Here is a 16,890-nt window from a genome sequence, read left to right as displayed (position 1 = left end):
AGTACTGATTTCTGAAGACTGAACTTTATGAGCTTTGTGACAATCCCCATGTCCTAAGTCCGACCCTGCATGTATATTTGCCTCACTTCTTTAGTGCGTATTGTATGTCACATTTGATATAACTGAAATGACAACTGGTAGACCATGAAACGCACCAACTTGTTCGATTTTAAGATTGACTTTGAACTCCGAATGGTGTCTTTTACTGATGCAACTTTCTGAAATACAGTTGTTATTGTTTTAACATCAAAAATGAATTCATTCAAACTGCAAAGATTTTTTTTTTTTCCTCTAATGCCCTTGTCTGTTTTATTGCATCACCTCACAATGGGTATTAAATATCTCATGAATTCAATTATGTTTATACAGCAAATTGAATAGCAATAATTGAAAAACTAAATTATATTTTCTTCTTCCCTCTGATATTGACTTGTATTGTAATTAAATAGAATGATTGTCAGGTGAACGTTGTAAACAGTTAAATCCAGTGGGGGGAAAGTTGGGTTTAAATTAGGTTGGTAGTCCAACTTTTGAAGTACTGTTTTGTTAAGTGTTGTGCTCTTTTGCAAAACCTCCTATCTCAAATCCATATAAACTTATTTGCCACACTAATAATTATTCCTAGGTCTGCACTGAACATCAGAATCATCATCTAATTGGATTATAACTTGCAGAAAGAGATCAGGATGAAGGTAAAATATTTATCTGCCTGCCTTGGCTACTATTAGTGCAACAGTGTTGATACTTCACTTAACACACAGCACCAATCAATATCTCCTTCCAGAGAAGAATGGACCTCTACATTTTTATCGCCTCTAGTCTGGATTCATAGCTCTGCTCTCATCTGGTTCCTTATCACCATATCATATCTGTTTCCACTGGGACAGACACGTGAACAGAGAGGCGCATAAGGAAAAAGGAGATTGAAGGAGAGAGAATAAAAGCCAAAAATGAGAACATCCTAAAAATCCCCCTCGCACTTGAATTTCCTTAAGTAGAAAACTGGACTGTGAAAGGATGCGTCATCCTAAGCACAAGCTGCTGGAAGTCGTGACGAAGAGAGTACATGTGGAATTAGGGTACTTTATTAGTCTTTATTGTTACCTTGACCTCTGCTTGTTTAGCACCTCTGAAATAGATTTCAAAAACCAGACAGAAAACCTTTAATTTGAATGTGTTTTGAAAAGTAAAATAATTGTATCAATTACAGAGCATTTAGCTAAATTAGTGAGTCGTTCATTGATTAGACTTAAATATACTTCAACATTGAGTTGAATTGTCGCAAAAGTTCTCAGTAATTTTGATGTATTCTATTCTGGGGCTTCTTCCTGTCTATCAACACTTCAGACTGTCGCTATAGCACCAGTGCTGAAAGCCGAAGTGACAGTGTAACACATAGACAGACAATTCTTACTAAGTTTAAATTTCATGTAGGCATAAAATAGAGTTATGTTGTTTGTGGAGAGACTGGTAGATCCTCCTGCCAGTAATTAAAATGATAAATTCTACAGTTAATGTGAAGGTTAAGCATCTAAAACTACTTGGGTATGGTTAGGAAAAGATTCTCAATGGTTAATAGGAATATTACTTTTTGATACAATGCATAACACATTCAGCATAACCACAATCATTTCATTATCTTAAAGGAGATAATCTCATGCTTTTTTTGGTTTTCTGTTAGTTTTATACCGTTATAATGTCGGATGTCTATGTTAAACATGGTCAAAGTCCCAAAACTTGAGGTGAATGTATGTAAAAGTCAAGTGAAAAGCCAGGGCTTCAACCAGCGTGATGACATCAGACTGTTCGTGCCCACAAACAGCCGTTCTGTAGCCTTTATTGTTTGGGTTGTTCTATGGGTTGGGGCTCGAACATGTACAGATGTACAGTATTAGTAATAGAAGTGAAATCCTACTTCTACTTTATGTTTACATGGAGACAGTAGCTAAAGTCTCCAGGGATGGCAATGTTGTTCTTTCTGTTCACCATTTTGGTCCAGAGTAAAACATCTCTATTGGACATTCGTGGTCTCCAGAGGATGACGCCTACTGATTTTGATGATCTCTTGACTTTTTCTTGTCTGTGTCTGATCTTTGGTTTATGATCAAACAGTAGTAGTACAGAGCCTTTAGTCCACAATTTATGTAGGCAGATTTTTCACTTGTTGCTTTTGTTAAATACTATCAAAGCACAGTAGTTGTTCTGTTGGTTAAAGTGGTTGTCAAAACTTCTCACCAGGGTTCGCTTTTCATTATGAAGATTTTTTTGTCTTATCATTGATCATCTCAGTGCATATATCACCTTGTAATCAAACACAGGAGGGAACTAATTGGAAATGCAGTTCCAGCACTGCTGTATACAAGAAGAAAAACTACAACATTTGCATGAAGTGGTGGCCCTCTGGCATGACATAAAAATATCTTTCAGAGAAACTGTAACAACTACTTTATTGGATGATGCTTCAAAAGGAAAGAAAAGTGAAGAACACATTGTCCCCAAATTAATGCCAATATCAGTTGATTTTTAAGAACACTAGACTGGGCCATCTTTTACAGCCCACACTTGGATGTGACCACACACTCCAACAGAGTCCCTCTGAAAGCATTAAATGGCTCCTAATGTTGAAACTATCATTGCTTAATGCATCTTTTTGTTTTCTTTTGTGCACAGTGGAATAGTCATTTCAAGCATGGCATTAATTTTTAGACCCAAAAAGCAGATTTCACATTTCCTTTCAGTCTAATATTAAATGAGCAGCAGGATAAAAATGATTCCCTTTAATGTGGACTGCTTTGCTTTCAGATGTCGTTCCATTATATATTTATTTTGTTCTGCTCAGGTACATTGTGATGGGTTTTGAAACTAAAATGGAAAAAAAAATAATAGCTAGTAGCAATATTGGCCATCATTTAATGGTTTTATGAAACAAGAATAATTCAAAGCACTCCGGTGCTTTTTCGGTGAAATTGTGTAAAAAATTTTAGCAATGTGTAAAACTAATAACTTCACATGTCTTTTCTTGTATTCTTTGATGCCTTTTTCAGAAAAAGCTGAATACAAAAAAATCCCATTCAGTATTGCTACAGGTTGAAAAAAATGATCACTACTGCTTCATTATTGGGTTTAGCAGCTCAAAGTCAAAGTTCTCTTTATCTTGTGAAATATCTCGACATCTATTAGATGTATTTACACAAAATTCTTCAGACATTAATGGCCCCCAGAGGATGAAGCCTACTGACTTTAGTGATGCCCTGGCTTTTACTTTACTGTTATTTTTATCCAGTTACATATCTACACATCTAATGAATGGATTTGCACAAATTTAGTGGATATTCATGGTTCATAGACAGTGAATAATGACTGTGGTTTGCCTTGAAATTCGGTTCAGATAATTCATGTCCCCCTCAGAATGAAATGGAATAACTTTGGTGATGAGGTCTAATCTTTTTATATGTTCCATACATTGGTTTATAACACAAAACTACCTGCAAAACTAATTACTTCAGCTGTACTTGGTGCCAATAAGCACATGCTAGCACTGCTGTGCCTCACATATACGCTAGTGTGGCTGTAGACTCTTCTTGTTTGCACATTGATTGAACGTGACACTCATTTTTATGGAGTAGATTATTCACTTGGCTCGTGGCCGACATGCTACATGTTTGGAAAGTAGCATGTGTTTTCTCTGTCTCTCCTTTTTGTTTCTCCTTCCATTACTCACTAATTGTCTTTCTTCGTTGCCTTCTCTTTTTAAAATGTTCTTTCATTCTTTTCTCTTAGCACTTCAACCCAACTAAGCTTTAACACATCTCCTTGTATTATAATATTGTGTGCTCAAGTTGAAGCCCCTGTAAGGGTGCCCTGCATGATGATGTGTGGCTTTGCCACTTTGGCATGCTTTAGCATTCCCATGTCTGAGATACAGAGGATTTCTCTGGACCTGATCAGGGATTTAGCGACTATCTTTCACTAACTGTGTCCATGTTACTGCTAAGGCTGTTTACACAGGCAGAGGTGGGCCGACATGCTACATGTTGAGAAAATCTCGCCTCAGCTAAGACATTTCTGGCTGTCCATCCGGCTTCATCTGTAGGAGGCAGTTGAACAGCTGTATCTCAGTAGAAGCTATTATAGTCTGAGTCAGGTGGTAGAATGGCCCCTGGGTTCAGCGGAGAGCAGGGGGCTGCAGCTATTAAAGCAGTAAGCTGTGAATTAAATGCAGACAGACTCAACAACAGATGCCCTGACACTATTCGACCAGAGGGGGTTGAGACAGAGGACAGAGACCGTATCTGTCCAGAGGTTGCTAACTCAACTAGGGAGATTTATTTGAGCTTTGTGTTGTGTTGTTTTTCTCAGATTCAGACCTTCCAGGAGACAGAAAGGCAGACAAGGAAAATAAATGTAGAAACCAAAATAAGAAAACGTCTATTACAGCTTCTACGAATACCTTCAACTTCAGTTGCCATAAGCATAAGAGAAGCTGGCTTTTTTAATTGTACATTACTATGTTTTAATAAAATATTCATGTCCCCTAGTCTTTGACTTTTCCTAGAATAATGTTGTGACGCATGCCCTATTGTTAAAAATAGTGAAGATGAAACCAGATTAAAAACGTGGGCATTTATATCTATAACCGCCACCTGGTAAAATTTAACCTGTATATGAAATGCATTTGTTTCTCTGTGGTTTATGTTTAAACATTTTAAGTTGCTAGGCAACTTGGAGTGTTGGAGTGTGTGATCTGACAAGTCGTAATTAAATGATAAAAAGAGCAGAGCAGAACGACCTGGAAAAAAAAAAAAAAAACCTTCGCCAAGTGCCTGAAGTGGAGGAAAGCTGTCTGTGGGAAATTCACAGTCAAGGTGCTGAATTTCTGCTCAGAGTGTGTTTGAGGGACACGAAGAGTTCAGATGAAGATGATTTAGCCTACTCACAAATTCACTGTGAGTAAAACTTAGTTCATAATTAATTCATTTTTTGTTTTGCCATGTTACTGTTTATTGTTTATAGGCTATTTAGCCTAATTTGCCTGTTGCCTTACACTTTGCATGAACGGAACATCAAAAGAGAAATATATTTTTGCATTATGATGTTACAAATTTTAAAAAAAGCTTTAATGGTTACTTCAGGTTTCTTGGTGATGTTCTCTTAATTACACAGTGTTGAAATGAATTAAATTAATAATTGATAAGGTGAAAATGTGCTCTTGACTTTCTCATATCGATTTCGTTGTGACATCAAACCGATAAGTGCAGTGGTTGTTTATCGTTATTATTATGGCTCATTATTGTCCATTTGGGGTATTTAGGTCAAACTTTTTCAAGGACCCCTAAACTCAATAATTAGACCACAGACCCCCATTTGATAAGATTTTTGTTTTTAGATGTTTTATTGCAGAAAATGTATGAAACCCATGACCAGAATAGTCATACATTCTGTCATTGTGTTACTTGTGTTACCCCTCAAGGATCCCTGGGGGTCCCTGGACCCCACTTTGAGAACCACTGATTGAAAAAACATGAGTTATAATAAGAATAAGAATAAGAATAAGAATAAGAATAACTTTATTTGTATAGCACCTTTCATACGAAATGCTGCTCAAAGTGCTTTACATTAAAGACATAAAAAGAAGACAGACTTCAAGAACATTAAACAGGAAACGTGTAGATTAAAAGAAGACAAACAAGAAAAACAGTGCTCTGCATATAAAAAAACGAGGATACGAATAACTTAAAAAGGAAACACAGCTAAAATTCTTACTTAAAGCACATAATCAATCAGTGAAATGGAATAAAAATGTCTTAAAATGGAATAAAATTGCCTTAAAGATGGTGGGATATGGTGCTCAAGAAATGGTGTGACATAGTGCCATAGAAAGGCTAGGTTAAAAAGATATGTTTTTAGGTGTCGTTTAAAGTTTTCAGCCAAGCCTGCATCTCTAATGTCTTTAGGTAAAGTGTTCCATAATTTGGGATGAATAATTGAAGAGAAGCTGTATCTCCATTTTTCTTTTGGGTAAGGTTATAGGTATCTAGCAAGCCTGCAGTAGAAGATCTAAGGGCTCGTGAAGGAACATAAAGCAACAGGGAGTCTGTGATGTAGCTTGGCCCTAACCCATTGAGAGAGCTTTATATACAAGTAGAGGGACTTTAAAATCGATTCTGGAAGACACAGGGAGCCAGTGTCGTCCAGCCAAGACTGAAGTGATGTGTTCTCTCTTTTTTGTTTTTGTTAGCAGTCTGGCAGCGGAGTTCTGAATAAGCTGTGATCTGTCAATGGACTTTTTAGGGAGAACCATAAAGTGCATTGCAGTAGTCCAACCTACTTGAGATAAAAGCATGAATTAGTTTTTCAGCATCTTGCTGAGTCAGGAATGGTCGAACCTTGGCTGAGATGAAAGAAGGCTGTTTTAGTCACTTTGCTTATATGGAACCTAAAGCTCAATCAGAGTCTAAAATGACTTCTAGGCTTGTTACCTTTGGTTTGATCAAGGGAGTCAGGTTGCCAAGTCTTTTAAAGAGCTCATCCCTTTTTGCTTTGGGGCCAATTAGTAAGATTTCTGTCTTCTCCTCATTTAATTTTAAAAAGTTATTACTCATCCATCTATTGATTGCAGACAGACAGGCAGTCAGGGAGTTAAAAGTATCTTGGATCGCTTGGTTCAACAGATAAGTACAATTGTGTATCGTCAGCAGTGTTGTGGAAGCTTAACATTATGTTCTCTAATGACATCACCTAGCGGGTTATCTTATAATGTGATGAATGTCGTTTTATATAATATATAATAATATCACACCACCCAAATATGCAAATATGTCCTTCTAATACCCATTTTCAGTGTCATTTTAGACTGATTTATGTTGACGGCCATGCAAAGCGATTAGTGCTCTTAAAGATACTTAGATTATAAAACAAGAGGACTAAAACACAGGTGATGATTAAACAAACTAATTTCATGACTTTAGACATTCCTTTGTGGAGACAATGCCTTAATACAATGACAGAATACATTTTTTAGTATTAAAAATGTGGTAGCCAGGCACACAGATAAATTTTACCCATTGGCAATTTAGATACAAACCCCTGGTGGTTCTAGTGTTAATATACAGTTTATTCCAACTGAACGAATCCTGTTGTATTTCTCGATCTGTTAGAAGTGTAGCAAAGTAAAAAAATATATTTTTAACACCATGTAATGTCTAAATATTTTATACCTGCAACTCATCTTTTCTGCAAGCTAATCCTGACTGCTCGACTTTGCATGACAATGAGCGAGTGTGGGCTGTATTTTCCCTCTTTTAGTTAGTTTTAGTTCTTTTTTATTTTCTCAGATTCTAATCATGTAAGTTCTTGAAACATCAGACATGTACAGTGGGAAAGGCCTTAAATAGAAATAAACAATCGAATGTAAATGTGCATGCTGATGTCTTATGCATTATAACAATCCCTCCAGGAAATCATGATGTGGTGATCATAATAATTAATGCATTTGTGGGGGCTTGCAATTTTGCAAAATTCCTGTGATTTCTCAGCTTTAAAGGTGCTACTAGGATGATTTTGACATAAATATATCATCTTAAATTTAATGTCCATACCTTGCAATGAGAATGAAAGACAATTGCGACGAGTCCATCAATATCCTCTATTTTGTATTGATAATTTTATTGATTGTATGACCAGGTCGGATTCACAGGAGTTCTGCTGAAGGCATTACAGCACAAATTAAGCTTTTCGATCCTTTCCAAACAAAACTTGCTTTACCAACAAAAATAACTCCTCATTTACAGTCAGCAAGGCTCTTCAACCTCGCCTCTCATCATCAAAATAAACCCCATGTCTGTTTACTGGAAAAAAGAGTAAAACAGGAAGTGTTTATGGGAAATGTGGTCTTAAATAAATTGCAATTTTTTTCCTCGACATGCAATTTTTACCAATTCACGCAATTTTACTGCAAAAAAAATCACATAGAACTTTACAAATTGCATTGTGATTCGTGAGAAAAGCCTCTGCAAAATCAAGCATTTTTGATTGCAACAAATACAAAAAAACTCTGCAAAATCCTTGAGGGACTGATTATAAGTTTAAGCATTATTATGTGTCAGACAGATACTTTAAAAATCGTTTGTTGTACCATAAAGACAATCTTGTGCAATTGACATCAGGCTATTCTGGGCAGACCACATCTATTTAGAGCAGGATGCCACAGTGCATGTAACTTAACTCTAACCTCTTCTCTGAGATAGCAACACATACAGAAGTGTCAGGTGTTGAAAGAATTGTCTTTTCTTGACTCGTGGTTTATGTATTTCCTACTATACTGTCAAAAAATAAATAAATAAATAAATAAATAAAAGCTTGCAGCCAAGAGACAATAGACAAAATTCTTATTTTTTTCTGTAGATACCAGTGTACGACTATTGTCATCTATTTGATTTACACGACCGAGAGTTCAAAGACTTTCATCAACAGTATAAATTTCTTTTGTTCCAAGATTTAAACCAGACACTGTTGTCATGTATCATTGCAAGATGTAGTGTAGGTTGTAGAATCTCTAATGAATGCCCATTTGTTATCATTATGCAGTTATTATGAATAATGCCATTGCTTTGCTTTTCAAACCATTAACTGGGAAATGGTGTGCTGTCAGCCTGAAATATATTGCATCTATCGATAAAGAAATGTTTCATGAGAAATTTCATAAAAGAGGACACTGAGTGTCGGACATCCAAATAGTTTCTCTTATTGTGTTGCCATTATCAGTTTGATATTACTTGTTGTTTTGTCTGTTGTTTTTTGATTTTCTATATTTGAGTTCTTTGACTAAAGGGGTGTGAAAAACATTTCCCTGACTAACTGCATTATTGACAAATTGTATAGTGACATATAAGAGCGGAATGGTAATGTGTAGTGACTAAAATGTTGGTCCAGTGAAGACATTAGACTGAACACAGCAAGATGCATGAATCAGTTATGAGTTCTGGGGAATCAGAATGCATTTGCCAGGTGTTAGTTACACAGATTATGCACACACTAAAAAAGCAAAGACTCTTGAGTGTCTGTTAACAGGAAAATGGTCCAAATATTGAGTGGTGACAGCAAGAAGATTATGATTGGATAATGAAAATTATAAAACAGTGAGGTATGAACTAAACCAGACTGTGAGACATTCTGTGGTGATAAACATTACCCTCTTAGCCAGTCACATTACTGTCCTCTTACCTTTTGAATAGCAGTAGCAATCACAGGAGCAGTTTGAAAAAGCTCATTCAAAGGAATTCCAAGTAGGAAAATAATGTTGAGTGGTGCAGAGTGGCACAACAGATCTGCAGCCAAAGGCAGATGGTGTGGTATTTTAAGATGAATTTATGTTTGTAGAGATACAGAGAAATCCAGTGAGAATTATGTCATGTTTTCTATGATATTGCACCAGTAATCTACTATAGGCACTATAAAATTTGTACATAACTATGGAAATAAATAATAGAAACAATAATAGTTTGTTTAAACCATTAATATGATTGGATCAATAAAAAAACTACATTAGTAATTCTGCTGCATTACTTCATATCACGGCTAAAAATTTATATCAAGAATTAAAATGAGATATACCACTTTTTACTTTTGCCAGACAAAAAAAGGAGGACATGAATCACAGGAGAATTGCTTGCTGGTAATACAGTGTTTTGGATGAGAAAAAGAGACAGAAATAAAGAAACAGAGGGTGAGAATAAGTGGTGAAGTGAACAGAGAGAAATTTTAATTGTCTCATTGTTTTTCACTGCTGCATGTGTCCAGCACATCCACATGATGTCACGTACATTGAACTGAGACAATACCGAGTTCCAGCTGACCAGCTTGATGTGTGCAGAAGTCTGTGCCGTTATTCTGTAGCAACCCAGCGCTGTTTGCACATGATTTAATCAATGTAAGCACAGTGAATCACTGTGTGTAACGACTCTGCTCAGCGCACTACTTTTCAAATTGGAGGCTGCAGATTCATCACATATATCTGTCCTCCTGCTTCAGTCGGTTGTAGGGATTTAATCACAGTAACTGAAGGAGAAGGCTTTCATATTTTTGGTATAAAGCACCTGTGGATGACAGAAACTTGTGATTATCATCTATTAATAGTTAATTCCTTGCAGAGTGTGTTTCTGAAATCACATATACTCATTTGCAAATGTTTAAGTAAAGCAGTTTGTTTATATTATTAGCATTATTCCTGGAATTTTTGCACATGTCTTCTAAGGATTTAGTTTGCACTCACTGACAGAATCACCATAATACCAAGTGAGTGACACCAAAAACAAACCTGGCTGTCAGATGTCTATTCTCAGCACTTCTGTGATTCAGTTTTCACCAAAATATCAGCACAACTGCCTCATTTGAATGAAACTACTATGTGTTTGTGCCTTTTCGTCCTCCCACCGTTGTGCTGAACATGCTGCGCCGCCAAACTGAAAAACACCAAAATGTCAAAGTGCTGTTTGTTGTAGTCTTTGCACTTCTATGAAAATCAAGCCATCGGTGGGTTACCAAACAACAAAATGCCAACCAGGTATGCCTGTAAATGACAAAACAGAGCATCGCACTTTCACATCACTGTCTTTGGCTTGGCACCTGCAACAGCTGCACTCAGTCAAAATGTAAGACTGGAACTGGTAACTTCAGTGGCCCAGTCAAAACACCCACAAGACCAAAAGAGACAGGGCTTGGCTGTTTATCCAAGAACTGTATCTTAATCTGCCCAAAAGAAAAACAGCTTTACGGGTCCTCTTAATTGTCTTCTTAATATCTCTAGAGGTGAAGGAGTGAGCAGGTTCTTACTCAGTTTACCTCTTCCACTCCTGCCGCCCTACCATAGACTCATTTCTAGAGGGACAGCAGATGTTTAGGGGGAGATAGCAGGTCAACAGTATGTGCCACATAGAAGTAGTATACATCATCTGAAAGCTGGGAGCCTGAAGATCAATTTGAGATGCAGCTCAGCCCTTGTGTGTCAAGTTTTTCCAGTAACAAATCTGTAATGAACAAAATTTAGAGTGTATAAGGGCTTATAACATTATGATGGAAATATATGATGGTCATGCCCATGCTCAGTTATGTCTCATAAATCATTGCAGCAATTTTTGGATTGATACCATTTGTTATACAGATTTGGTGCAAAATGTAACCATTTTTGACCCCTCAAACATTGATAAAAATGGTCAAAAATCCTTCCAAAATACAACATTAAGACACCAAGACGTTGAGGAACACCACAGAAAAATTTATGCTGTGATTTGGTATTTAAAAACTTTTGACATGTGGAGATTTCTGTAAGAATTGCATTTTTCGGCAATTGGACGACGAGCACTTCTGTTCTGGAAATTGCTCAGAAACTCCCTTATTGTCAATATACCCAGGAAAGCCATACATACTCTGAATGTCCTAGGTCTCTAGTTTGTAGTTGTAAAGTTTCATGAGGCTGTGATTATCCTAGAGGTAACAATAGGTCATTTTATACAGTGAGATCAAGTTTCAAAAATGGTCTCACTACAATGAAATGTAGTGAAACCAAAATCCAGTGAGACCACATGAATAGAGTTGGGCTCATTGAATCCACAAGAGTCTCAGCTTTCCAGTCATACCAAATTTATGCAATTCCAAAACTGTTCAGGGACCCAGTATGCAGAAATATTCAAATACACTATTTTTAGAATAGGCAAAAATAACACATTTATGCTGCATGCAAAAAAATTGCATGGTTTTTGCCCAAAACTGCATGGGATTAGCATAAAGTGGGCATGTCTCTAAAGGAGAGACTCAAGGGTACCCATAGAACCCATTTTCTCTCAGATATCTTGAGGTGAGAGGTCAAGGGACTCCTATGAAAATGGCCATGCCAATTTCTCCCTCACCAAAATTTAGCCTCAATTTGGAGCTTTATTTAGCCCTGTTACCAACAAGCTAGCCTGGTTGGTACCAAAGGATTCCTTACATCGCCTAGTTTCATATGATACCAGTATCTTCACTGTAGCTTTAAAACTGAGCCCACTACAGTCCCTGGAAGACAATATATTACCCGCGGACACCAGCGTCACCAGGGAATGGAAGAGTTTAAGGCCCCTTTACTCTGGGCGATTTTGGGCTGCCTGAGATGAAAGTTTGACAATCCTGAGAGGAAACATAGTAATAATCTTTCATGCCTGTCATCAATCCAAAACGGTTTTCCTAGATTGCACTGTGAGACACGTCCACCAATGACCGATTTGGAGCTTTGGTGATCAAACGGCAGCCTGAGGCAAAATTCTGACAGTGTCAGAAATTTATGACCAAATTATCACATTGTGACTGCTGCTACGACCCATGTCTATAAATCAAACAATCAGAATACAGCATGTAGTTACACAGAATAAACTGGCCAGCGTGACATTATGACATTAAATGCAGTTGGTTAATAAAATTTAGGGGGAAAACACACTTGTTCTCCTTAATACATCAATGGCACACAAAAACCAAAAGGATGGAAATGAAACAAAAATGAAGTTTTTTTGACTTTGCTGCACTTTCAAAACATATGAGCTGTGCAGATGGATGACACAAACTGATGATGTGGCTTTGCTTTCATATGCTTTTTTTTATTTACATCATAGCGCTGCGATTCAACATGCATTCAGCGCACAATCTGACATACATCAAGTTGATATTGTACAGTCTGACAGAGATTTCGATGAAGATTTTACTATAGGCGTCTCACCCATTATGACATGCAATAAACTTACACAGTTGTCTAAAAATATCAATAAATCAAAAATTTGCAAAGTGTTATATTGACACCAAGAGATGAAATGTGAATGACTTCCTTCCTTTTAGGGATGAGCAGATCAATACAGCCGATGCAAAGTCATGGTTTGAATATTAATACTAGTGTCGATAGGATCAATACCAAATAATCCTCACAGTATGTGCATGCTTTGCCTCTCTGCTGCTGTTCTGTGCATGTAGAGATCACCTCATTCAGAGAAACTATGAAAACAACATTTCACCAAAGTTTAAAGTTTTCATTAGCTAAGAAAAACATCCCTGTTTTCAGCTTTATGACAAGGCATTCAGATAATCCAATGGGTTTTAAAGTTTGTTTGTTTGTTAGCTTAAGAAATAGGAGAATGTTTCAATTTTTAATCCATGGCACATGGTTTTCACTTGACAATGAGGATTAAAAAACATATGTGTTTTATCGTGCATGGTTAATCAATTAACAGAGAAAAGTTAACATAAAAGAAATTATATTGGTATCAATATTGGTGATGCTGGCCCTGAAACTACTTATTATCAGATAGAAACCAGTTTTGTGGTGTCACCCAGCCCTACTTGGTCTTTTTGGCTCATTTGGGGTTTAGGGTCATTGGTTCACAGGATGCCTGTGAACACTAGAAGACTAGAAGACTAGATTTTTCACCTAAAAATTACCTATTTTGTTAGGATTTTTGTCAAAGTTTTCTATCATTAGAGTGTAGGATGTTGTTTAGCTGGATCAGCTGCTCATCATTCTTTTCCATTGACAAAAAAAACAGACAGAAAGGGAGAGCAGAGAGAAGCAGAATGTAAGTGGGAGGCTTAATGCAGCAATTCACATCTGTAGAGTCCGAGTGGGAAATTTAAGCAAGTAAATGGAATTGAATTTACAATATGTTATCATTTTGTTGTTTTTTTTTTAAATGTCTAGCTATGTTCCCACACATTTTAGAAGTAAATCTGAGCACCGCAGTACCAGTGGTGGTTGCAGGTTTCCCTGTGGATATGCATAAATATTTGAGAAGTGTAAACCTGCATTGTGTGCATGTGAGAGAGTGTTTTACCCGTCCTGGATGTTATGATGTTGAGCAAACATAGTTTCTGCCTCTAATGTGTGCCCTCGCTTTAGCACTAAAGCTAACTGGCCTAACCTGAACCGTAAAACAAGAGACTGATCAGGGTTGACAGTAATGGATGCCCCACATAAACACAGATAGAGAGAGCTTTCTGTCGAGAACATACCAAGTCAATATTGCTATGTAGTTCTTGTGTCAGTGAAGGGTTGTCCAGCCTAATGTAAGACAATGCCTGAAACTGTATCGTGAGACTCAAAGTGCACCGTGAGAGACAAAGAAAGACTGAGATGTGATAAAGTATAACAGTTGGACATCTTAAACCCTTAATCCATTATTAAACTACATTGTTATTTTACTGATCTGAAATCATATATTTCTCATGCGTCTTCCTCAAATTCAGTATGAAGATAATCTTTACCAACTTTGGATTTTGCCAAGAAAAAGGTACATTGATCATCTTTCTAGGCAACACAACTGTTGCACAGTACTGTGTATCTTCAAATTTAGTGCAACAGTGTTTATTTCCTTATCCCTTTGCTGTTGTTAAGCCTTTTGATAAACCACAGGCAGACAAGGCTCAGCTGGATATTCTATGTAATCATCGCTACCCAGATTTTAACCTCCCTTCAGGAAAACAGCTAGCACTGATAAACTCCTTGGGATGATTTTAGGAAGCTGTATCAAGTCTGCACAGACACTAAATCAGAGGTTTATGTTATTTATAGGGGGAAAGACTTGCCTTATAATTCCATAGACAACATAAAAGAAAGACAGTTGCTGTAAACAAAACAAAGCTCCCACTGCAGCCTACTGCGTGCTTTGACGTATCACAGAAAATGACTTTATTTTTGTCTCCTTTGAAATGCTGTAAGAGGGGTAAGAGATAGAAATGAGTGATAGAACTCAAGAGATTAGTGAAGGACAGAGTGAAAGAAGAGGAGAGAGGAAGGTGAAACAGAGGGGATATCTGTGGCTATAGTCTTCAGCTGAAAGGATGATACCCTGATGGAGAGATAAGAAAAAGGGGGGATATGGGAGAAAGAGGACATTAGAAATGGAGTGGGTGATAGGAGAGTGAAAGAGAGGCTGAAAATGGATACCGCGTTGGTTGTCTCGAGAAGGAGAGGATAGCAGCTCCTGCAGATTCAATGATGAAGAGATAGTGATTGAGGGAAAGTAGTGAATGCAGGGTGGATAGAGGAAGTATGGATATCTATTCCTGTTGATGCCTTGTCAAAGACTGACTCCAGTGTTGTGTATTATGATCCTAGCCAGCTGAGAGATACCATCACCCAGGCATGAACTCAGGACAAAGAAAGAAAGGTGGGGCCTGATGGGGGAAAGTGAGACACCTCAGAGTCCCTCAGTGTCACAAACTATTAGTTAAAGAAATTGAAGTGATACAAATGAAGTGGCCCACAGAGTGAAAACTTGTGTATGCAAAACGCAATAATAAGCAGACACGTGGTTTTTGGATAATCATAAACAAGGCGACTGGGGAAATAAGGACTCGCAGCATTTTAATGGTTGAATTATCATGATTTTTTCATGCACGGAGTAACGCGTCCCTTTGGTTCTGGGATTAAGTATGACATACACAGCTGGGACCAGACTGAAGATGTTGCTGGGAGCATGTTCCGCTTGTCTAGCAGGGTTCGTCTGTGTCTGGCCCTCAGCCAACCCTCACAGCCCCCACATGCTGAGCTGCATGCCGCAATGTCACATCACACAAACATTTCCCCAAAGCTGGGTTCACATCAGACAGACGCTCTCCTAAAGCTATATCCATCCACCTCAGCTAGCAGCCCACGCTGTGTCACCCACTATGTACACAGCGAACAGGGCTGTGGTGGTAAAATAAAAGGGTGGGTAAACCCTTCCTTACCTCAGCTAGTCTTATCCTGGCAGTGAAGACTGTGGTGGTGGCATGGACTAATAAGTCTGTATCTAAAAAAAAAAATCAGTTCATTCATGATCTATATGGACTTAATTATGGATTAATGTTTGGAATGTAAATCAGCATCTTGTGTTTCATAATGGCTGAAACTGTTACTGTTAACAATTACTGATGTCAACAACCATTTAATGTGTCAACTGGAATTAAATTGCCTTTTTTGTCTTCTACAGCATACATATCCACTCTGTAACTAACTTGTCTTGTGTTCTCCTTTGAGAAACAATCAACATACCAAATACCATTCTGTCATCTGCTTACACAGCTGGAGTCTTTATTTCAATACAGCAAATCAATCTTCCATAAAGAGATAACATGGCGTTCTATCATAGGCATAGCAGACGGTCACACTGAGCCTGATAGCGTCCTGCTACACAACACCAGAGCCACAGACTTTGAACAACAACTCACATTAGCTTTCTTGCTAAAGTCTCCTTCTTATCTAACTTAGAAACATGAACACACATCTTGTCCTGCACCTTAGCTTGTTGAACCAGCCACCACCGGGTAAAATGCAGCTAATTAACATCAGTTAGCAGGCTAGTTAGCTAATTAGCTGCTCAGCTGCAGCACATTAAACAGCATATTAACACACCTGCAAATGTCACTTTGGACCCGTTAGATGTTAGTTTGGTCATTGCCCCTTAAAGGACTGCTTTGCCAATTTTCAACCTTATTTCTACCTATCCGAATTAGGGATATAGTGTTGTTTTTAATGTTCTCTGTGTCTCTGGGGTGCAGCTGCAAAATCTGTCATTCTTCTGGCACCAGCGCCATCATTTGATGTGTACAGTGACGTAGTTGGGGCAAGGAAGAACTACAGGCTATCTGTAGTGATGCCTTCAAGGACGGTCAAATGTGGGTCTCCCAAAACACGCCTACCATGTTAGGGATAGGGAAAAGCATTCACTAAAATATCACACTACTAAATACTTTAAAATATCCGTATAATAATTATTGTAAAACATAAACTTTGGCTTCATTTAAGGGCTAAAACATATCAACTTTGTGGCCATTTATTTAATCAATTATTATTTGGTGTAGCACCTTTCAGATAATGTCATGAGTCCATCCTCTGCA

The 16,890-nt window shown here is 37.5% G+C and overlaps 1 protein-coding gene across 2 annotated transcripts in view; it reads left to right on the top strand.

Moving 5' to 3' along the window:
* The window catches only part of LOC137170812 (netrin receptor UNC5D-like), a 181,354-nt gene that overhangs the window by 114,515 nt on the left and 49,949 nt on the right, over positions 1-16,890 (top strand). The window contains exon 1 of one of the 2 annotated variants that reach the window (XM_067574397.1): positions 4,665-4,946. The exons of the other annotated variant lie outside the window; for it this stretch is intronic. Coding sequence (XP_067430498.1) covers positions 4,763-4,946 — 184 coding nt within the window. The 5' untranslated portion in view covers positions 4,665-4,762. Of the gene's footprint in view, positions 1-4,664; positions 4,947-16,890 lie in introns of those variants that run through there. 2 annotated transcript variants of the gene reach the window in all.

Source organism: Thunnus thynnus, chromosome 19 (genome assembly GCF_963924715.1).
Source record: "Thunnus thynnus chromosome 19, fThuThy2.1, whole genome shotgun sequence".
Taxonomy (NCBI): Eukaryota; Metazoa; Chordata; class Actinopteri; order Scombriformes; family Scombridae; genus Thunnus; species Thunnus thynnus.
The sequence above is the reverse complement of the archived record's forward strand: the minus strand, read 5'-3'. Positions and strand labels throughout refer to the sequence as shown.